This window comes from Ailuropoda melanoleuca, chromosome 15 (genome assembly GCF_002007445.2).
Source record: "Ailuropoda melanoleuca isolate Jingjing chromosome 15, ASM200744v2, whole genome shotgun sequence".
NCBI classification, from domain to species: Eukaryota; Metazoa; Chordata; class Mammalia; order Carnivora; family Ursidae; genus Ailuropoda; species Ailuropoda melanoleuca.
The window spans coordinates 19966362-19991350 of NC_048232.1; the positions used below are offsets into that span (position 1 = coordinate 19966362).

Below are 24989 nucleotides of genomic sequence, written 5' to 3' on the forward strand. Positions count from 1 at the left end.
CGTTCTGGGATCGAGCCCCACATCAGGCTCCTCCCCTAGGAGCCTGCTTCTTCCTCTCCCACTCCCCCTGCTACACGTGTTCCCTCTCTCACTGGCTGTCTGTCAAATAAATAAATAAAATCTTAAAAAAAAATATTTGTCACTCACCCTTGAAAAAAATTCCATTTGATAATAAATCTATTAGTAGGGTTGTACATAATATACCAATAGAGATTATATTTCTCACTTTCTATGATCAAGACACTATATGTTTAATACAAATTGGAGTTGGCTTTTAAAAGCAGATGCATATGTCTGAGATGATTACGTAGTTTCTGTCCTTGATTTTATTAATAGGCTGTACTACATTAATTGATTTTCAGATGTTAAGCTAACCTTGCATTCGTGGGATAAATCCCATTTAATCATGGTATTTAATCCATCTTATATGTTGCAAGATCCAGTTGACTAACATTTTTGCTGGAAATTCTACATCTACATTCATGAGAATAATTGGCCTATAATTTTTTTTTCCTGTGACATTTTTGTCTAACTTTGTGTTACCAGAGTAATACTTACCTCACAGAATGAGCTGAGAAGTACTTTCCCCCCTCTTTTATTTTCTGGAAGTTTGTGGAAAGCTGTAATTATTTCTTCTTTAAATATTTGATAGAATTCACCAATGAAGCCATCTGGCTATAAGCTTTTCTTCATGGAAAATCGTTAATTACTAATTCAATTTACTTATTTGTTATAGGTCTGTTCAGATTTTCTATTGACACAGTTGTAGTAAATAAACTTTGTTCATTTCATCTATGTTACCTAATTTATTGGCAAAGTTCATAGTATTCTCTCATAATGCTTTTAACTTCTGTAGGGTTGGTAGTGATACACATCTTCTTTCATTCATTAAGTTGATCTTTTATTCTTTTTTTTTTCTTGATCAGTCTAGCTAACAGTTTATCAATTTTATAATCTTTTCAAAGGGCAAAATTTTGGTTTTATTGGTTCTTCCATTGCTTTTCTGTTTTATATTTCATTGGTTTCTGCTCTAATCTTATTATTTCCTTCATTTTTCTTGCTTTGAGTTTAATTTGCTCTTTTTCCCTTCCTTGTGTCTTAAGGCAAATGCTTAAGACTACTGATGTGAAATCTGTCTTCTTTGCTGATACAGTTATTTGAAGCTATAAATTCCACTTAGATACTGCTTTAACTGCATTCCCTAAATGTGGTATGTTCTGTTTTAATTTTCATTCAGTTCAAAATATTTTCCAATTTCCCCTGTAATTTTTTTTCTTTGAACCATGGGTAATTTAGGAATGTGCTAAGGTCCAAATATTTGGGGATTCCCAAATTTGTTTCTGTTGTTGATTTCTAATTTAACTACATTGTGATTAGAGAATATACTTAGTATTATTTTAAGCCTTTTAAATATACTGAGGTTTGATTTATGACCTAGTATATGAACTATCCTGCAAATGTTCCATGTGAACTTGAAAAAAATGTGTATTTTACTGTTCTTGAGTGTTCTATAGATGTCAGTAAGGCCGATTAATAGAATTATTAGAATTATTAATAGAATTATTCCAGTCTTGTATATTCTTGTTGATTTTCAGTCTAGATATTCTATCATTTATTGCAAGCAGGGTATTAAATTATTCCTGATGATCTATTTTTCAATTCTGTAAGCTTTTGTTTCATGTATCTTGGAGTCCTGTTGTTAGATGTGTATAACTGTTTTATATTCTTGATGAATTGTCCTTTTTACCACTATGAAATGTCCCTCATTTTCTATAGTAATATTTTTTGTCTTCAAGTCAATTTTGCCTAATATTAGTATAACAATATATTAGTATATTGGTACATTGCCTAATATTAGTATATTACTAATATAGTATTAATGCTTGTACCATTCTTTTACATTCAACCTATTTGTGTCTTTGAATCTAAAATGTCTTTTGTAGAAAGAATACATTTGGATCTTTTTTTTAATCCAGCCTGACAATCTCTACTTTATTGGGATGTCTAATCCAGTCATATTTAATTTAGTTACTGATATGGTCGGATTTACATCTGACATTTTGCTTTGTTTTCTATATATCTCATGTCTTCCCCCCACCATTTCTCCTTTGTTGCCTTCTTTTTAATTACATAGCTATAGATATGTCCTAGTGTTCCATTTTACTTTGTTAGAATTTTTACTACATAAATTTTTTAGTTGTTTTCTTAGTGGTTGCTCTAAGGATTACAATATATATTGTAACTTATCAAGATGTACTTAAGATTAATACTAACTTTTAATACAGAAACACTGCTCCATTATAGCTCCATTTCTTCCCTCTTTGTATTATCATTATTATATATAGTAATCATTATATGTTATAAGCTCAACAATAGAGTTTTATAGGTGTTTTATGTAATTGTTTACCTACATATTTATATTTTCTGGGGTTTTTTCCTTCACATAGATTCACATTACTCTCTGGTTTCACTTCTTTCACTCTAAAGAGCTTCCTTTAATATTGCGTGTAGGATAGAACTACTAGTAATGAATTCCTTTAATCTCTGCTTATCTGGAAATGTCTTTATTTTACCTTCTTTCTAAAAGGTAAGTTTGTAGGATATAGAATTTCCAGTCACATTTTTTTTTTCTTTCAGAACTTTGAATATGCCAGCCCACTGTCTTCTAGCCTTCACTGTTACTGATGAGAAGTCAGTTTTTAATCATATTGCTGTCATCCTGTATGATTTTTAAATTTCACTTTCAAGATTTTCTCTTTATTTTTGGATTTTTACAATGTGACTATGGTTTTCTTAGGTATGGATATCTTTGCATTGAACCGATTTGGAGTTTGTTGAGCTTCCTGGATGTAGAGATTAGTATTTTTTATCAAATTTGGTTAATTTGGGGGCATTCAACATACTTTCCCTCTTTTTCTTTCTCTCTTGTCCTTCTGGGATTTTCAATATGTACATGCTGATACGCCTGACTGTGTCCCACAGGTTTTTGAGTCTGTTCATTTTTCTTACTCTTTTTTCTTTCTGTTTTACCAACTGAACAGTTTCTACTAATCTGTCTTCAAGTTCACCGATTCTTTTGTCATCTCAAATCTGCGGTAGATCCCAGCAAGTGAATTTTTCATTGCAGTTAATGCCTTTTTCAACTCCAGAATTTTGATTTGGTTTTCTTTTTAAATTTCTGTTTTTCTATATTCTCTGTTTGCTGAATCGTTAACATGTTTTTCTTTAAACTTGACTTTATTTCTTTGAACATACTTATAACAGCATCTTTGAAGTTTTGCATACTAAGTATAACATCTTGGCCCGTTTAAACACAGTTTCAATTGATTTCTTTTTTCCCTGAGTACAGATCACTTTCTTGTTCCTTTGTATGTATCACAGATTTTGTTGAAAACTGGCTATTTGATAATATATTGGAGCCACCTTAGATTTGTATTGTCCCCTTGCACTGGGGCTTGTTCTGTTTTTGTTTGCATGTTTAGTGACCTGCCAGGGATTATTCTATGGATTCTGTCTTCTGGGTGGTGCGTAGCTGCTGAAATCTGTGCTCAGGTTTTTTCCCCCTTGTTTTTATTTTTAAACTTGTGCAGCATAGTTTAATGATTAGTCAGTCATTAGCTACAGGTTGTGCTCAAACATCTTAGGCTAGTAAAGCTTCTACTTTTTGATGATGGGTTTGTGTGTCAGCAAGGGAACATATTCATAGCTTAGGCGTTTTATAAGTCTTTTGAGGCTCTTATTTTCTGTTTGACCCTCTTGTGGCTCATCTGTATACGCACAAGACCTCTTACTCAGGCAGGAATGTGTGAATAGCTAGGGACTTTTCCATTCCCTCCATACCCTTCCAGGTTATAATGGACATGTGGGATGTTATCAAAGCCTACATGACTGTCTTATTCTCTGGATCTCCTAGTTAATTTTTTGACTACACTACTGGGTTATTGCTTTCCCTATCTAGGATCACAACCTCAGGGAGGCTGTGATCACAGCCTTCCCTATTTGTTTGCCATTGAGATAGGTAGTGCTTGCTCTGCCCACTACCTTAAAAACAGAGCTAGATGGGTACCATTCCAGGCAAAAATGTCACCAACACCCACTTCCCTTACCTGAAGTTCACCAGCTTATTTTGTAATAAAGGCTTCTCAATTTGTCATATATCTTTGTTCAATTTCAGAGTCCTGCAATAGTCGTTTTTGACCATTTTTTCAAGTTTCATCATTTTTGGGGGGTAGGGGGAGGAGAACGCAGATTTGCTGAGCTCCAAAAGCCTTGTCTTTCACTCTCTTTCTCTTTTACAGAACCCTCTAAATTACGATCTCCAAACATTTTTGGTTGTATAAACTGTCCATAAATTTTTTTTAATTTTTGTATTTATATTTGAATTTTATATATCTATTTATTCATTAAATTACATGTAGTCTATTACTGTACTAATATATGGTATATCATAAAATATATATGAAAATATGAGATTTTAAAGGATAAAATATAAGTGAATAGAAACTTCAACATTTTTTTCCTGAGCCCAACAATCATCTTTTGCACCCTGGGCAAAGTAAGTACCTGCTCTTCCACCCAGAAATCTAAACCAGAGACAGGTCACACTTTGCTGATGCCTGTAGTAAGCCAGCACTGTTCAATAAAAATATAATGCAAGCCACATGTATAACTTTACATTTTCTAGTAGTCACATTTTAAAAAAAGGAAAAATAAATAAAATTAATTTTAAAAAGTTTATTTAAACCAATATATAAAAATATTCTTCTCAACATGTAATATTAAAAATTATTGAGCTATTTTACACTATTTTTTATACAAAGTCTTCAAAATCCAGTGTATATTTTACATGGCCAGCACATCTCAGTGAATAAGTCAAATTTCTGATGGTTAAAGTGAAATGCAGTCCTACCCAAACAATAAAGTTGTAATGGGAAAATATTTTGTACTCCTTCAGTTTTAAAATCTTAATTTTAACTTAATTAAAATTAAATAAAATGTAAAATTAATGTTCTTAGTCTAGCCACATTTCAAGTGCCTGACATATGTGGCTAGGGGCTACAATACTAGACAGCACACCTCTAAACTCTATGCACTGTGAGGACTAAGAAGTTATAAATAAGCCCATAATATAACTGGTTGTTCAACAGTATCTATAATATACTGTACGTATGTGTGTGCGTGTGTGTATATATATATATATATACATATATATATATATATAAAAGCATTCAGAAGAATAATACAAAGTTAAGAGGCATTGAAGTGTGGTCTCTCCTCGAGACCTATTAGTTGGCTTTTTTTTTTTTTTTTAAGATTTTGTTTATTTATTTGACAGAGATAGAGACAGCCAGCGAGAGAGGGAACACAAGCAGGGGAGTGGCAGAGGAAGAAGCAGGCTCCCCGCAGAGGAGCCCGATGAGGCTCGATTGATCACAGGACCCTGGGATCACGCCCTGGGCTGAAGGCAGACTGAACCACCCAGGCGCCCCTATTAGTTGGCTTTCTTGGCCAGGATACCATGGTGCTTGTTTGCCAGAATGAAGAATTGTATCTGCAACTTATCCTAAGTATATTTACAGCCACAAAGCTACTTCATTTGACCCAAGCTATTAATTTCTCAAGTGACTAACATCTGAAATTCGGTGAAATAGTTTCTGATTCACTGAAATAATTATTAGAAATTATTTAATATTTTTTACAATAACAAAATACATAGACGGGTTTTTTAGTCTAAGGTTGTTTGCCTTATTTCATTTGCCACTTATAATTTTAAATAGGCTATAAGTTAAAGGCAACTTAAAAATATCCATTCAATTTATCTAATAAATAAAGATTTAGTTTATCTAACTGTGATTTAATTATATATCATTCTTCTTCCCAGAGTAAAAGAATTTACATGGGTATGTGTTACTGATATTAACAGAACTCTAAAAGGAAATATTTATCCCTAAATAAAATAATTCTACTAATCCCACAATTCAAACTGTTCCCATTACTGTCTCATCTTTGTGCATGTATATAACTCCCATAAAATTATGACTACAACTTGATATATGGCTTTTTTCACTTATAAGTATTTTTCCATGTTGCTGTGTACTTTTCACATATAGTGTTATTAATGATTACACATCACACCAAGAATGTCATAATTTACTGAAACCATCTCATGTTAAAATTTGATTGTTTCCAATTCCTTACTATTATTAGTAATGCTATCAAAAGAACTAATGAATTAACAAATATGAAAAACAGGCTTTGTTATCGGTTTCATAACATAATCTAGAAAGCTCTGCAAATTCTATTCTGTCACAAAAACAAAGGTTAGAAACATTACTGCAGACAACTGCTGCAGAGGCACTACTGTTATCCACCTTAGAAAACCAACAATGACTGTAAGTGAAATGTCTTTTAAAAAGATCATTCTCTTCCATGTTAGTATCTTTAAAGACTTCCCTGGGATTAACGACTAAATATTAAATGTACATAATAATTACAAAACAAACGTGTTCCTCAAATTGTATGTACACTGATTGTATTTGAGTCCTATGAATGCAGAATGAAAGGACTTTTTATCTTTGCTTGTAAATCTGAATCGTATACTTCTTTCCTTAAATCATTTATTGATTTCAATTAAGGATCATCCAATTCCATGAAGTTATTATCCACTGAGATTCTATGATTTTAGTACTGTCATCAAGTTGATTACTAGAACAGTTTTCAGTGAGGTTAACCCTCACTGTCCTGTTTTCTTTTGTGCAACTTTGAAGACTGAATATGAGAGAATGTAATGTTATATAGGCCCAGAAAGAGAAAGCCTTTTTAAGAGGTTTGCAAGTAGCATATATTTACAGCTGACATGACATTACCTATATATAACTTTAGGACCATTCATTTCCCCCAACAATGGTTTTTATGACATGTATGTTGAGTTTCACTGTCTTTCTCCCCACCTGGCATATTTTTCTAACAAGGTTCAAGACAAAGTTCAGAACTTTCCTCTGGGCATCTCCAACAGGGCCATACACGTTACTCTGAGGTAATGTGATCTACTTATTACCGCATTCAAAACCTTGCAGGATCTGATTATTTTAGAAATGTTACTTGACTGTTTTAGCACCCACACTTGAATAAACTCTAGGAATAGTGGTCAGAAAGTGAATGACCTACTGTCCCTTTTTATATCTAAGTAATAGTCTCTTATATTGCTGTGAATAATAGGCCTGACTATACTTCTGGGTGATCAATGGTAAAATATTCTTAGATAACAGGAAAACTAGCATTACAAACAATATTATAAAAGAAACATAGCTTTTAAAAATATTTCAGGGTTAAAGTATCACTGCAAGAATTGAGGGACTTCCTCCCTAACCCCACTCCAAATACATACCAATGATAAAATTTAGAGAGAAAATTACAAACACATAGCCATGAAAAATACTAGTTAAATATCTCTGTAGACAAAAATAAATGGAAACTTGTAGCCCCAATGAGAGCTTAAGGTATAGGCCTACTGGACTCCACACCTACAAGTAGGCAGTAATCGAGAAGTAGGACTCTCACAGAGTAATGAGAACTAAAAGTCTCTACAAAAAGCCTGGGATCAGAGCCAAGCTCAGTGCTTGAAACCAACAGTTACAGTGGGATTCAACCACCTGTTGAGGGAGGGAGGGAGTAAAAAGTGAAAAGGCCACTCACTACCTGAGGCCATAGCTTATAAAATATCACGTATCTGAGATGGTAAGAGGGCATGGTTTCAGCGCCACAGCTGAGACCAGGCCAAGCGATCTGCAGGCTTGGTAGCTGATCTGCAGTGGCCCCAATATAACCTCAGGAGGGAGCCCTAAGCTGCCTATAGGAGTAAAAGCCTCTGTGAAGCCCCTAGGGAGGGCTGCATGAAAAGGAGAAACTCCCACTCAAGATAAACTTGTAAACTAAAATTTTACTGACAGAAATATAACATTTTAATTATAAAAGAAAAATTATTTCCTTCAAGTTGAATCGCCTATGTGCAGTTCTTTATAGTAATCTCAAAGTCTAAAATATTTTTATATGACCACAATAGGAGGTTTTTAGTAGACATACAACCTATACAATGGCACATATGCATCCTGCTTTAATGGTCTATCACAACTTCTGGGTACAATTTTAATTAAATAAATCTTGTGGCTCATATTATCAAAGCTGACATAGCCCAAATCATCTTAGGTTCTCAACTTATAGAAATTTCCTGTTGCTGACCTTGATGACCTTAGGAAATCATTTATAGTAATCTCAAATCATGCTTACTGTAGTTCTAAGACAACTGTTAACTATGATGGCTTGGGTCTTCTCTAGGGTGAATTTAGTACATATCTAAAGACCATGAAAACAAGAAGGTCCAGTATATTTTCTTTTTAATAGCTTTATTGAGGTAAAACCGATCCATAAAGAATTGTGGGGGTTTTTTTTTGAGTAACCCTACTACTGTAGAGAGAATCAACAAGTAACTACTTCCCTTGTGCATTTTATTTTAAGGCATTTCACAGCAATAATTTAGAGGGAATATATATTCAGTGGTAATCCAAAAGAAGATTGCAAATGAAGTTGATAGTATTTAAGAATTATGGTTTTGGCTTTACATAAGAATAACATTTCCACGGAGTACTATTATCCAAAAACTTAACAGGCTGTTTCATAACCCCATTGTTAGACATAAATAAAACAGGGTGGATGACCATCTGCTAGAAGACCTATAGAAGAGATCCCTATATGAGGAAATATTGGTGAGATCTCTTCAAACTTCAGGATTATATTACCGGTTTTTAAATTTTTGTTTTTGTTTTTTCATTCAACATGGAATTTTTAACATTTCTGACCTCAGTGCAATTTCTTTCTTGTACCAGGATTTTTTTAAAAAAGATTTATTTATTTATTTGAGAGAGAGAGAGAGAAAACGTATGCGTGCAGGGAGAGGGGCAAAAGGAGAGAGAGAATCTCAAGCAGACCCTGCTCAGTGGGGCTCCATCTCACAATCCTGAGATTATGAACTCTGCTGAAATCAAGAGTTGGATGCTCAACCGACTGAGCCACCCAGGCGCCCCTGTACCAGGATTACTTAAAACAACAATAGCTAGGGGCACCTGGGTGGCACAGCGGTTAAGCGTCTGCCTTCAGCTCAGGGAGTGATCCCGGTGTTATGGGATCGAGCCCCACATCAGGCTTCTCAGCTATGAGCCTGCTTCTTCCTCTTCCACTCCCCCTGCTTGTGTTCCCTCTCTCGCTGGCTGTCTCTATCTCTGTCGAATAAATAAATAAAAAAATCTTTAAAACAACAACAACAACAACAACAACAACAATAGCTAGATATAAAAATCATCAACATTAAGATCTACTTCTTTTCCTCAGTTGCCTATGGAATCACAAAAGGTAAAGTCAAAAAGATCGGCAATTATTCAGTCTAAAGGAAAGCAATACTTATTAGGAGCTATGTAGAGGTGGCAGAGGTATTTAGTAAAAAAGGATGACTTGGCATCCCTGATTGATAAAGAGCCAAACTACTGGTGCATAAATAGAACTGCGTCTAGGAATCTCCCTTAAAACTATTTAATTAAAGCTATAATAGTCAAAATAGATGACAGTAGAGAATACAGTAACTATTTCATAGCTAGCAATATATTTGATGGAAGAGTTTCAGAATACATAGAATGGGCAACCTCAAAGTTAAAATTATAAACTAGGAATACTGGTGAACTTGGTTAAAGCAACATTAAAAATTTAACAAGAATTATCAAATATAACAGCAAAAGTAAATAACCCATTTGAATCAAGCTGATTACTTGAAAACACCCTTACTAGCAGACAGCTCTCTATTCATGGACATTGAGAACCCACTGTCCCTAGAACAGTAACATGGACTATACTAATAGCACTAATAGCCTTTATAAGACAAAGAAAAGAATGGAAAAATGTACAGATAATTAACTAGGAAGATGATATCTAGCAAAACTGGAACAATCTAAAAACAAAACAAAGCAACAAAAACTACGCTTAGTTAAAATACAAAAACAAACAAACAAGCAAAAAAAAAAAACAACAACAACTACAAACTATGTCCCTGACAAAACAGAAATAGTAATAAGTGATTTTACCCAAAAATATTTAGATATATCTATACAACACAGAAATGTTAATTCTCTAAGCCTGTGCTTTCCAAAGTGGTAGCCATTAGCCATATTTAAGCACTCAAAATGTGCTAGTACAATTCAGAAATCAAATTTTTAATTTTATTTGATTAATTTATTTTAAAATTTAAAACATGATACTTGATTCAGTTACTAGAAAGTTTTAAGTGTGCTTGGAAGATTTTGGGTACATGAATCCACTCGTTAGCAATATATTTTATGAAATCTCAATGCAGATCAAGTACTTTCTATCAAAATTTAGTATCTGAATTGAACAGTACTTGAAGTATAAATGTAAAATACATACCAGATTTTGAAGACAGTAAAAAAGCTAGAATGTGAACTATTTCATTAATAATTATTTAAAATGTGATACATGTTGAAATATTTTTGATACACTGCATTAAATATATTATTAAAATTAATTTAATCTGCTTTTTAATTTTTTAAATGTAGTTTTTAGAAAATTTAAAATTACATATGTGGCTTGTATTATATATCTATTACACAGTGCTGCTCTAAGGGATCAACGGCTTGAAAAAGTGTCAAATGCTCCAAATTTCACATTTCTGTCAGTCAGGATTTCTAAGTAAAATATTACTTAACTCCTAATGTCACAAAGATTACTTTAGGCTACACAGAATTTGTGTATTTATATATTCCAAAGTCATTTGTATCCTCTTCACACAGAGGATTGGTACAAATCATTAAGGTATTCCTCTGAGTTATTACAAACTGTGGTAATGTTTAATGGTTATCCCATCATCCAGAATGAGCAATCAAGTATCTGAAGGACACTGAATCATCAAAGACTTACTGATTCTTTTATATTCAGATTCTCTCACTGATTCGGTAAATGATGCTTTTGCGTCTGTGAGAGCTAAATAAGGATCTTTAGTATACCTAAGATGTTAATAACACTAATTTTATGGGACAATTATATTTATATATGTGTGTATATCTGCACATATATATTATGTTATTATATAATATATATAATACACAATATATGTGATATATAATTCCTTAAATAAAACGTATATGCTTATAAATTTTCTCCTGGAAGGAAAACATCAGAACTATATGTCTTTACAGTGCTTTTCCAACCTTTTTCATATCATGGTATTTCACAGAAAATTATATTTGTAAAGACACACTGGTGTAAACTGTTACGTCCGCTCAAGAGAGGACATCACTATCTAAGCACAGTTGCTTGTAGCACATCAATTGGGAAGCCTAGTTTTAGAGGTCCCCACAAAACACTGCAAAAATCTCTGACCCATATTTTATTTTCACCTGATTCATATTTTATTTTTACTTATGCCTACAGTTGTGAAAATACAACCCCTCAACATTTTTAATGACAATATCCAAAGAAGGCCACAAGATGGAGATATTACTCCATTACCATTTTTACTTGTAGTTATTGCATTTTTCCACATTTCCTTCTCCCTATGTACTTCCTACTCTCTCTCCTCAGTGGTACTCTCAGGTATCATCCCTATCGCTAACATTTATTCTGGTTCCTCTCCCACTCGGCTTTAACTAGCTTTATTATAGAAGTATTATATAATGAAAACTTGTTTTTAGCATTAAAAGCAGGCAAATTAATTATTTTATTCTAGCTCAGTATTTTTCTTCCTCTCTAAAGTTAAGATAATCTTTATATATTGTTCTCCTCTGGGTAAAAAAAATCTTTCAAAAATTTGCTACCCACAAAGTTATAAGCATTCCAAAAGTCGTTTACCAGAATACATTACTTTGAAGGCTATAGATTTACTTCATGTTGATATTGCTGGAAACTTCTCTGCAACTCTTTTTTGAGAACAGTCCTTAAGCTAGTTTACGAAACTTACATGAAATTTACATCCAGATTTCTTTATCAGACCAAACTATATTTACCCAAGCTTGCTAACCCAATTTAGTCGCCAAATTTGGTTCCCAATCTCTATTAGCTATAGCTGAAAATCAAATCCATCTGAAAGACTTACTATTAATGAGAATCATCTGCCAAATATGCTGCAGGCTTTGAAGGTGATTCAAAATAAGAAGTTTCAACAATAGTTTGAGAGATGGCAATATTGTTGAAAACCTCTGACACTTTCCACAATAACTAATTTCAAGATCAATCTAATTTACTCTACGTTGAACCTCATATACTACTTCCAAAGGCATGATACAAAAAATGACATGTTAATTCTAACTACTATAGAATTATATGGTAATCATTTGAACTTTATCAAATGTCTAAACCAAAATTCTTTAAACATAAGAAGTCTATTTCCTACCATAGATAAAAGATCCTTTAAAAAATACCATAAGATAGGATATAATCAACTACAAGTAAAACCAAAATTTCCAACCATCCTATATTATACATATATGTTAACTTTCTTAAATCAAATCAGAAACCAACCTTTAACAAAAAACACAACTTAAAGTCAGAAAATAACCTAAATACTAATATTTATCTGTTAACTCAAAGTGTGGTCATTGAAAATAACTAATTAGATATACAATTTTTTTTAATTTCAAAAAGTCAGAGGCTTCTTGGTAATGTATAACTTCAGTTGGTCATGGGATAGCTTCCTTAACTTGACCCATTTTGATGTGGTATGAAAAAAGTCCTCAAAAATTGACTAGAAATAAGAAGTCTCTACCTTCCTTAGTAGGCATGTATATGGACCCTATGATTTCTATATGATCTGTTCAGACTGTCCCAGTAAATGACAATGACCTTTCTGGTCTTAACTTGTTTTGACTACTGCTCATTAGTCTCATGTAGCTTTTTAAAATTCTTGTGCCTTCTATAACCAGGAGTTGCATGTATTCCAGAATTTGTTTAACTAAGGAAATTATTCCCTCTTAGAATTCTAGTGTTTGCTCTCAGTGGCAATTTAATTTTGCTTCTTTTCCATTTTAATACTACTGTTTATACTATGACATACCCTCTATTTAATACTTGATCTTAGACTCTTATCTTCAACAATTACTCTTTACATTTAACAATTCAAATTCTATTAGCTGACTGTGTAGCTACACAGAGCTTTATGCTTACTGCCTCACTGGCACTAAAATGGGTGTCTAATAATGAAACTTTGTTTTATTTTTTTATTTTTTTATTTTTATTTTTTATTTTTTTAGATTTTATTTATTTATTTGACAGAGATAGAGACAGCCAGTGAGAGAGGGAACACAAGCAGGGGGAGTGGGAGAGGAAGAAGCAGGCTCATAGAGGAGGAGCCTGACGTGGGGCTCGATCCCATAACGCCGGGATCACGCCCTGAGCCGAAGGCAGACGCTTAACCGCTGTGCCACCCAGGTGCCCCGAAACTTTGTTTTAAACACATATTCTCTCTAACCAGAAATGTAGAATGTGGCATACCCTTGCTTTTGCAACATGCTCAATATGAGATTTCAGTTGGTGGATGACATGAATCAGGAACACTTAATCCTGACCTTACTTTAGTATTAACAAGGACGGGAATGAGACCCAGATTCTAGATTAAATTTCTAATTAAGTCCTACTGACATTCTTCAACAAAAATTTCAGTAAATATAAGTAAAAAAACCAAAATATTTAGCTCTTAAAACAGAATACTGAGATGTTACTTAAAACACAGTAATCATTTCAGCTGGGCTTGAGAAAAGAATGGAAGGCTTCAGGGAGACCCTTACCCTGGAGATAAAGGAGTTAAAAAACAATCAGTCAGAAATGAAAAATTCAATAACTGGGATTGGAAACAGGCTTGGTGCAATGAACACAAGGCTGGAAGAATCAGAGGAACAAATAAGTGATACAAACAACAGAAAAATGGAAAATAATGAAGCTCAACAAAAGAGAGAATTATGGAACATGATAATAGACTTAGGGAACTCAGTGACTCCATCAAACATAATAACATTGGTATCATAGGAATCCCAGAAGAAGAAGAGAGACAAAAGGAGGCAGAAAATTTATTTGAAGAAATAACAGCTGAAAAATTCCCTAATCTGGAGAAGGAAACAGATATCCAGATTCAGGAGGCACAGAGAACTCCCACCAAAATCAACAAAAGTGGGCCAACACCAAGACATATTGTAATTACATTTGCAAAATGGAGTGATAAAGAAAAAAATCTTAAAAAGAGCAAAACAAAAGTCCTTAACTTCCAAGGGAAGACCCACAAGACTAACTGCAGATTTCTCAACAGAAACTTGGCAAGCCAGAAGGGAGTAGCATGATATACTCAAAGTGCTGAACAGGAAAAATCTGCAGCCAAGAATACTCTATCCAGCAGAGCTGTCATTCGGAATAGAAGGAAAGATAAATATTTTCCCAGATAAACAAAAACTAAACTAGTTTGTGACCACTAAACCAGCCATGCAAGGAATATTAAAGGGGACTCTTGGAGTACAAAGGAAAGACCAAAAGTGACCAAAAAAGGAACAAAGAAAATCTCCAGAAACAATGACAAAACAAGTAATAAAATGGAACTAAATACATATCTATCAATATTACTCTGAATGTAAATGGACTAAATGCTTCAATCAAAAGACAGGGTATCAGAATGGATAAAAAACCAAGACCCATTTATATGCTGCCTATGAGAGACTCATTTTAGACCTAAAGACACCTGCAGACTGAAAGTGAAGGGATGGAGAAAGATTTATCATGCAAATAGATGTCAAAAGAAAGCCAGAGTAGTGATACTTGTATTAGACAAACTACTTCAAAACAAAGACTGTAACAAGGGATGAAGAAGGGCACTGTATTATAATAAAAGGGACAATCAAACAAGAAGATCTAATAATTATAAATATTTATGCACCCAACATGGGAGCACCCAAATATATAAAATAATAACAAACATAAAGGAAATGAGAGATAATAATACAACTACAGTAGGGGACTTTAACACACCACTTACATCATCTGAACAGAAAATGAACAAAGAAACAATGGCTTTGAATGACACACTGGGGGATGCCTGGGTGGCATCTGTCTTTGGCTCAGGTCATGATCCCAGGGTCCTGGGATCAAGTCCTGCATTGGGCTCCTTGTTCAGCAGGGAGCCTGCTTCTTCCCTCTGCCTGCCCCTCCCTCTGCTTGTGCTCTTGCACTCTCTTCTCTCTTTGACAAATAAATAAATTAAATCTTAAAAAAAAATTAATGACACACTGGACCAGATGGACTTAACAGATATATTCAGAGCATTCTATCCTAAAACAGCAGAATACACATTGTTTTCAAGGGCACATGGGGCAGTCTCCAGAACAGATCACATTCTAAATCACAGATCAGGCCTCAACAAGTACAAAAAAGAATGAGATCATGCCATGCACATTTTCTGACAAAAACACTATGAAAAATGAAGTCATCCACAAGAAAAAATTTGGAAAGACCACAAATACATGGAGGTTAAACAACATCCTACTACTAAATAATGAATGGGGCAACCAGGAAATCAAAGAAGAAATTGAAAAATACACAGAGACAAGTGAAAATGAAAACACAGTAGTCCAAAACCTTTGGGATGCAGCAAAAACAGTCCTAACAGGCAAATACATAGCAATACAGACCTACCTCATAAAGCAAGAAAAATCTCAAACAAACAACCTAACTTTACACCTAAAGGAGTTAGAGAAAGAAGAAAAAAGGAAGCCTAAAGTCAGAAGGAAGGAAAGAATAAAGATTAGCACAGAAATAAATGACATAGATACTTAAAAAAAAAAAAAAGAAAGAAAAAAGAAAACCCCCAAAATAGACCACAATAGAACAAATCAATGAAAACAGGAGCTGATTCTTTGAATAAATTAATTGATAACCCCCTGGCCAGACTTACCAAAAAGAAAAGGACCCAAATAAAATCACAAATGAGGAGAAACAGCAACCGACACCACAGAAACACGACGATTATAAGAGAATATTACGAAAACCTATATGCCAACAAATTGGACAACCTGGAAGAAATGGATAATTCCTAGAAACATATAAACTCCCAAAACTGAAGCAGGAAGAAACAGAAAATTTGAGGGGTGCCTGGGTGGCACAGTGGTTAAGCGTCTGCCTTTGGCTCAGGGCGTGATCCCAGCGTTCTGGGATCGAGCCCCACATCAGGGCTCTTCTGCTGTGAGCCTGCTTCTTCCTCTCCCACTCCCCCTGCTTGTGTTCCCTCTCTCGCTGGCTGTCTCTATCTCTGTAGAATAAATAAATAAAATCTTTAAGAAAAAAAATAGAAAACTTGAACAGATCAATAACCAGCAAAGAAATTGAATCAGTAATCAATCAGTAATTCCTATCAAAATAACAACAGCATTTTTCACAAAGCTAGAACAAACAATCCTAAAATGTGTATAGAACCACAAAAAACCATGAATAGCCAAAGCAAACTTCAACAAGGAAAGAATATTCACTACTTTCTTGAAAGAGACCATCTTTCTCTTGGTTTGCCTCCTGCTTCACTGGCTATTTCTTCCCCATTTCCTTTGCTGTTTCTCCCATATCTCCCTGACTCTTAAAGTTTGGAATGCCCGTGGCTTACCTCTCAGACCTCTATTTTTCTCTCTTACTTTCCACTCTCCCTAGTGAACTTACCCAGTTTTGTGGCTTCAAATTGCCTTCTAAGTGCCAACGACTCCTAAATTTATATCTACAGCCCAAATCTTTCTCCTTATAACTCCAGACTTGCATAACCAACTGTCTATAGGTCAAATCCACTTGAATATTTAACAGACACCTTAAATTTAGCATGACGAAAACCAAATTTCTGATTTTCCCCCAACCAGACCTGCTTCTATACCAGGCTTCTCCATCTCAGTAGTGGCAACTGCAATTAGACAAGTATTTATTTAATTACTGAGGCCAAAAGCTTTAGAATTATCCTCAACTTCTTCCCCCTCCTATCCCACATTCAAACAATCAGTAAAATTCTGTCAGCTCTTTGTTCCAGTTCAATCTAGAATTTGACCAGATCCACTCTACATTCTATACCACAATTATCTCACTAAGTAATTAATGAATACATACACAGTCCTCAACACAATAATCATTCTGAAATTTAAGTCAAATCATGTACCTCTTCAGTTTAACCCAACATGGATCCCCAACTTACTTATATGTAATAGCCAAAGTCCATGACTCTGATCTCATCTCATGTTACTGAATACTCAGAGCCCCTGGTTCACCCTCCTTCAGCCATACTAGCTGCCTCACTATTCCCCCAACATCATGCAAGCTCTTGCCTCAAGACCTTAGCATTTACTGTCTGCCCAACTTGTCAACATGACTCATGCCCTTACTTCCTTCAGAGGCCTTTTCTGACCACCTGACATTTATATTTACTTATTTGGTTGTTTCCAATTATTTCCCCCCTACTAAAATATGAGTTTCATGAGGCCAGGGGGTTTTGGTTTTTTATACCTGCCAATTCCCAGTGCTTAAAATTTAGCAGGCACCAAATAAATTTCTGTTGAATTAACAACAAAACTGATGAGTGTATAGAGCCAGGTTACAACTCTGAGTAACCTATCTACTTTGTCCTGGTCCCTCATGTCTGGCTATTCAGCAAAATACTGATTGGCTCTGGTCTGAAAATTACACATTAAGAACCAAAAATTTGTCTCTGTCAATTTGTCTCTGTCAAATTTCTGGTCCCCTGAAAGTCTTTCAAGAAAGTTAAGATTCAAGGTAATGTAAAGAACTTGTTCCAATCAGTGTCTCTGCTTGGGTAGGATAAAATTTCTTCTGGCATTCCTTCCAATTTCAATACTGCCAGGTAGAGAAACACAGGTTAAAACAATTTTCTGGATCCTTCTTTTCAAATTCTATCTTGACACAGAATCTTCTTGATTATCTGTGCTTCTTTATTTTCCCATCCTTGCCCATACAGTTAAGTGCTCTGGTTATTCAGACTGCCTAATTAAGTCTGAAATTAAACTGCACGAAATTATAAATGAAAATTTTATGACGGTTCATATGCAAGCTAGATTACATAATCTAAAATTTAAACTACTGCTATTAAATTTCTGTATTCTTTTGAAAGGCCTTAATTTTCCATGAGTAACTGGAAAGCATCTTCAAGATCTCTGGACAGGTTATGTATTACAAGCCTCTCTAGGGGCCCTTGGGTGGCCTCAGTAGGTTAAGCATCTGCCTGCCTTCGCCTCAAGTCATGATCCTGGGGTCCTGCTCAGCGGAGAGTGTGCTTCTCCCTCTTCCTCTGCCCCTCCCTGTGCGCTCTTTCTTTATCTCTCAGATAAATAAATAAAATCTTAAAAAAAAAAAAACTCTCCCTAGCTACAGAGCTTAATCATAGTAAATTCTAAAAAGTATTCTCAATATTAAAGGCATTCTTAAAAAGTCATCAGAGTTATATTTTCACAAATGATTTTTACACATATTGTATCATCATTCACTCTGAAAATGAGGTATTTTTTGTCTCCATGAGAAGGAAATGGCACCAGGTGAAGAAAATGAATATAGACACATCACACAATTGTTTACATGTAAGAATCATAAGCGTGAAATTCTTACACTTTCTAACTCTTACAAAAATGAAATTGTTAAAATCATGGTACTGGGGCAAAAGCAATTTTATATTCCATTCTTTTTCACTGAATGTAAATTTCCATTTAGTGTTAAATGCAATATTTCATACAAATTTATGATAACCTATGGGGGGAAATGTACATTTCATATCTAGTCAGGAATGACATATCATATTCATATCTTGTCTAGAAATGACAATTGTTGGTAAACCTTAATTTTTTTTTACCCACATAACTATTCTAAGCATTTTTTGAAGGGCTCCATCTGATCGTGTGAAATTCTAAGTCTTTCGCCCCATAATCCTTAAATCATGAAATGCCATCTTCTCCTTGGCAGTAGGTTTCAGATAGAGACAGGGTATCTACCCTCACCTCTCCCAAGGTAGGAGTAAAGAGCAACAGACGGACTTTACAAGTTAGTCTCAAGCTAAAAAAAAGGAAAGGAAAAGAAATGAACGGAAAACAAACAGAAGGAAAACAATCTTGTGCTACTGGTTGGGCTTCTCTTCCTGGAGCACCCCAAGTGCCTCCAACGCCCAGAAAATTTAATAGCTCCTTCTCTTCTAATTCCAGGACCAACTCGGTGGAGGCTTCCAGATCCTCCAGATTTCAAAACTGTGATACGAACCCCTATCCAACAGGCTAAAAAGTCCAAAGTACAGTGCAAGAACAACTTCTGCAACACAGACGCCGACCAAAACGCATTCCTCTCTTCCGGGAAAGGAAGAGGCAAGAAAGCAACTAAAATAATAAGTGTAACAGCGTAGGTGAAAATTTGGGGGAGCCATGCCTAAGGGGGCAGGAAAGGTGTAAAAGGTCTACTCATACTACTCTTCCTTCTTCCTCCAACACAGCTGCGTGGAAGGATCTCCCCCAGAATGGCAGAAGTAAGCAAAGGTCTCACCACCCCAGGATGGTCGCACCTTCCAACCTGTCACTGAGACCGGAACTTGAGAAGAGGAGCACGGCGGTAGGGGCGGGCGACAAATTCTGCGGCTGGGGTTATTAAGAGACCCTGGTGGGCCCAGGTGAGGAGGGTAGCCAGAGCCCGGGATGACCAAGCGCTGGCCGGGGTGGCCGGCTCCCTCGGAGGAAACAGGGTCAAAGCCCGCCCCACCCCCTCCTTTCTGCCCCGACCTGCAAGTTTTTGCCCCGGAGTCGCCGAAACAAGCGCTGCCTTCGGGCGGGCCGGCGGCCCCGCTTACCTGCTGCACCCCGAGGAACTGGTAGAAGTTGAGCTGCACCTCCTCCACCAAGTCAAATAACTCCAGGTCTCCGCTCTCCCAGCCGTGTGCCGGCCCTACGGCCGCCAGTAGCAGCAGCAACAACAGCAGTGGCCGCGGCGGCGGAAACCGCACTAGCCGACGCCAGCGGCGCCGAGGCAGCCGGGCCAGCCGGGAGCAGGTAGCCGTCATCGCGCTGGGCTCGGAAAGGTCACCCGCCACGCTGTGCCGTCGGCCGAGACCGGGGACGTGGCGGGCAGCGCGGGCTGTGGGGACAGTGCCTGTCAGTCAGAAGCACGGGCGGCCGCCCCGGAGGCGCCCGCCCGGCGGCCCGCTCCAGCGGCAGGGCAGGGGTGGCAGGAGCGGGCGAACGCAGCGGCGGGTGGGCGGGCAGGGCCGCAGCCGGCTCTACCTTCCGCAGACCCTCAACCCCAGGCCTACAAACAGCTGTGAAGCCAGCGCCGGGCGCTGAGGTTGCAGAGGGGGAGAGGCTTCCCCTCGCCTCAGCCTATCCCAGGCCTCGCTTCCGGTGACATCACGTCTCCTAGCAACCGCGGGAGGGTGAGAGGGGCCGGAAGCAGGGAAGCCGGGCGCCCCAGATCCGGGCCCGGAGACATGCGTTCTTGTCGCTCTCGCGCGTTGAGAGGCAGTACATTTATTCACACATTTTAAGGCACATGGAATCACGCGTGTACCTGGCACATCTCAAGTATAAATTTCCCCGGAAGCTTCTACCATCTTACCCTCCTCCCCCCATATTGAAAACAAGAGCATATCTTAAGACTTATTTGATTATGGCCTCTGTTACCTACATTTCATTATACTGTCAGCATAAAGATACAGGAGGAATTGAACCCATGGCCTGAAAGGGGGCATATATAGTGAGTGGTCTATAGTGTCCTTTATAACAAAGGGGAAGCAGAAATGGAATTCAGACCAACACAAAAGGTAGACTTCTAAATAAGATTTATAGGCATAATACCATAAAATAGGCAGCTTGGTAGAATGAATAATGATGATTCAATCATGGTCTTAAGGGAAGTGCATTTTACCCACCTTAGCCCATTTCTAATTGGGTTTCCTTTCCCAATTGAGATGTTTTTAAAAGACATAAAGGCTTAAAACCTCCTAGCTCTACATTGCTTCTGTTCAGTATCTTTTAATTTTTTCCTCTACCACTATTGCTTTCTCTTGCATAAACTTTATTTTCTTCTTATGCTTTTCACACTTCTCCCTGACTCCCTACTCTTGTCGAGGAAGTAGAAGGGAACATATGCTTATATAACTCAGGGTGCTCACCCGGTTTTGAAAATTTTACATTATACTTTTCCCATCTTGGACCTGGCTAGTTAAGCTCAATAGGGGAATGACAAAACTACTTTCACTCTTAGAGTAAGTATATACTATAATTGATAAAGGTTAGAAAAACAGTATCTAGGAAGAATCTTAAGAAATCCTTTTATTTATATAGAACTTAAAAATATTTTTATTTTTATTTATTATTTTTTTAAGATTTTATTTATTTATTTGACAGAGAGACAGCTAGCAAGAGAGGGAACACAAGCAGGGGGAGTGGGAGAGGAAGAAGCAGGCTCCCAGCAGAGGAGCCCAATGTGGGGCTCGATCCCAGAATACCGGGATCGCGCCCTGAGCCGAAGGCAGACGCTTAATGACTGAGCCACCCAGGCGCCCCTAAAAAATATTTTTAAATAGTCATAAATGAATGCAAGAATATCTTGCTTTACAGTGTATATGCTTGAATTCGTCACGTTTTAATTTGATCCCAAGGCTTACCTTTCAAAGATACAAGAGCAGGGGTGTCTTCTTCTGCTAGGGCTGCTACACCAAAATACTGTAGACTAAGTAGATTAAACAACATTATTTCCCACAGTTCTGGAAGCTGGGAAGTCTGAAATCTGGGTGCCAGCCTGGTAGGATTCTGATGAGAGCCCTCTTCCTGGTTGCAGACAGCTGTCTTCTTCCTGTACACTTACAAGGCAGGATTGGGGGAAACAAGAGGAAGAGGGGGAGAGAGAGAAAGTGAAAGAGGTCTATGGAGATCTGTGTTTCTCTTACAAGGGCTCTATTTCCACAGTGGGAGCTCCACCATCATGACTCATCTAAACCTAATTATCTCCCATAGGCCCCATCTCCCAATACTATCACATTGGGGATTAGGTGTTCAACACATGAATTTTGGGGGAATACATTTAGTCCATAGCAAGGGGTATCACCTTTTCTGTGTATCCCCAGTACCAAGCACAATGCATAGCACATGCTAGCATTCAATTAGGGAACTCAACACTGTGAAAATCTCCCACCATTTCTCCCAGTACAATTTTTTTTAGCTTGCTTTTTGGCATGTCATTTTTCTTAAGGTAAAAGTCATCTTCCCCAAATCTCTTATCTAGTTTAGTGTTTATTCAATGAGTAAAACATCTAAATAAGATGAAAGTAATCATCTTAAGTGTTACTTTTACATATTATCCCAACATTCATTTTTTTCTCCTAATTTGATCATTGGATTAAGTGCAATATAACATTTGAGACTGAAGTACCATATTGCCACAAATCTAGGACTCTTGCCCTGATCTTTTAGTATTTCTTCCTTGAGCTCTTCCCTTATGTTGTCCAAGAACCCCAGGGACTTACTCCATCTACAGAGAATGAGTTCTCTTTCTTCAGCCAAGCTGAAACAGTCTATTCAGTACAGTACTGCTAATGATTCTCACCGCCCTAGGGTACTGCTCTTGAAGCTTCGTCCTGCTCAGTTCCAATGACACTTGTCCACACTGAAGTTCTGGTGCAGGTCTCTGCAAAGACTACAGTGATATTCATATTTAGACTTCGAGTTTGGCATCTTCGAACGTCTCCAAAGGACAATGCAACCGAATAAATCTTTTTGCTGAGGCCTGGACCAAATGAGCCGATAACTGCCAGCTATTTTCTTCTCTGAAGATATTTACTGACTCTGAGCATGGGCTGTTGAAGTTTGGCCTGGGCAGAGGGAGTTTACACAGGAAAAGAGACTAGTGAAACGTTTAATGTTTAGTCATATGAGTTGTGTAATGGATTAGAAATGGAGATGAGCCCCAGACATACATCCAAAATTTCCCACAGGATATTTGCTGAATTCTGGGATGGTGCAAGAGGCTGAGGGACTGGCCTGATAGGGAGAGCACAATCTCCCCACATTCTACCAATGTACATAAAACAGACTCTATTTAGAAGGACGAGGGGTTCCTGGGTGGCTCAGTAGGTTAAGCGTCTGCCTTTGGCTCAGGTCATGATCCCAGGGTCCTGGGATCCAGCCCTGCATCATGCTCCCTGCTCTGCAGGGAGCCTGCTTCTCCCTCTCCCTCTGCTGCTCTCCCTGCTTGTGCTCTCTCTCTCTCTCTCAAATAAGTAAATAAAATCTGAAAAAAAAAAAAAGAAGGAGGAGACTGCCTCAAATACACAGGCAGTCTTCCCCTTCAAGACATTTCCAATATTTCTGAAGTTGTGTGCATAGGAGGCTAAAGATCTAAGTTAAAAACCTCTCAAAGGCAGAACTGAATCTCTAGAACAACAGAGAAGATAGAAACTTTCCAGTTTCCCTATCAAAAGCCCAGAGGAATCCAACCAAGGAACAGAGAGAAACCAAAAGTGGAATCCTACTACTGCAACCCAATCTCAACCCAGCTCAATCACTGACCCTCACCCTATTTGTCTATTTTCAATTCGAGAGGAAAAAACATCATCTATAGCATATATAGGTTTTTAATATAAAAATGTGGCATATGATAAAAAAATTATGAGACTTGAGAACAGCAGGAAAATTTGACCAGTAATCGTTCCAGTTTTAGTATATGTGCTTCTGAAGTGAGCACCTGACCAGTAATCAAAAGGAAAAAAAAAAGATAATAGAAGAGCCATAGATAAGCTAGATATTGGAATTCAAATAAGGACTATAAATTAACTATTTTTAAAAAAGATTGTATTTATTTACTTGAGAGAGAGAGCAAGCAAGGAACAGCATGAGCGGAGGTCAGGGGGGAAGGAGAGGGAGAAGTAGAATCCATGCTGAGCAGGGGGCCAGACATGGGCTCGATCCCAGGACCCCAGGATCATGACCTGAGCTGAAGGCAGTCACTTAATTGCCTGGGCCACCCAGGAGCCCCGGACTACAAAATAACTATTATAAAAAAGAAGAAAAGATGGAAAAATGGATTAAAAGATGCATAATTTTAACAGAGAATTAAAATTGTAAAAAGAATCAACAGAAAATCTCAAATTGGAAAATATAATATTTGAAATCAAGAACTCAGTGGATGGGTTTAAAAGCAGACTGGATATAGCAGAACAAAAGATTAGTAAATTTGAGGACAGAAAAAATACACAACTGAAGCATAGAGAGGGAAAAAAAAAAAGAAGGGACAGAACAGAGCTTGAAAGGCATGTGGTCACAGTGAATAAATCTAGCATAAATATACTGAAGTCCTAGAAAAAGAGCAAGGAGAGAGAATGAGACAGATGCAATATTTGTAGACATACTAGCCAAGCACTTTACAAAACTAGAAAGACATAAAACCACAGATGAAAAAATTAACTCAAAATAGATCAGACCTAAATGTAAGAGCTAAAACTATAAAACTCTTACAAGAAAAAACAGAAGTAAATCTGGGTGACCTTGGGTTAGCCAATTGCTCCTTAGATATGACACCATAAGCATGTGACAAAAGAAAAAAGAGATAAATTGGACTACATAGAAATTTGAAACCTTTATGTCACAGACAATACCATCAAGAAAGCAAAAAGACAACCAAGAGAATGGGAGAAAATATTTGCAAATCATATACCCAATATGGGACTTACATCCAGAATATAGAAAGAATTCTTACAACTCAATAACTTGTTTTTAATGGGCAGAGGATTTGAAATAGACGTTTCTCCAAAGAATATGTATAATGGCCAATAAGTACATGCAAAGAGGCTCAACATTGTTAGCCACTAGGAAAATGCAAATCAAAACTCCAAAGAGATACTGCTTTACACACATTGGGATGGCTACAGTCAAATAGACAATGAAGAGTGTTCG

General features: G+C 36.7%; 1 protein-coding gene across 1 annotated transcript in view; it reads right to left on the reverse strand.

Annotated features, from left to right (window-relative positions):
* The window catches only part of LOC100464386 (dnaJ homolog subfamily C member 1), a 184092-nt gene extending 163684 nt beyond the window's left edge, over positions 1–20408 (reverse strand). Inside the window, exon 1 of the mRNA XM_011226930.3 lies at positions 19895–20408. Coding sequence (XP_011225232.2) covers positions 19895–20104 — 210 coding nt within the window. The 5' untranslated portion in view covers positions 20105–20408. The remainder of the gene's footprint in view (positions 1–19894) is intronic.
* Positions 20409–24989: the final 4581 nt, after the last annotated feature.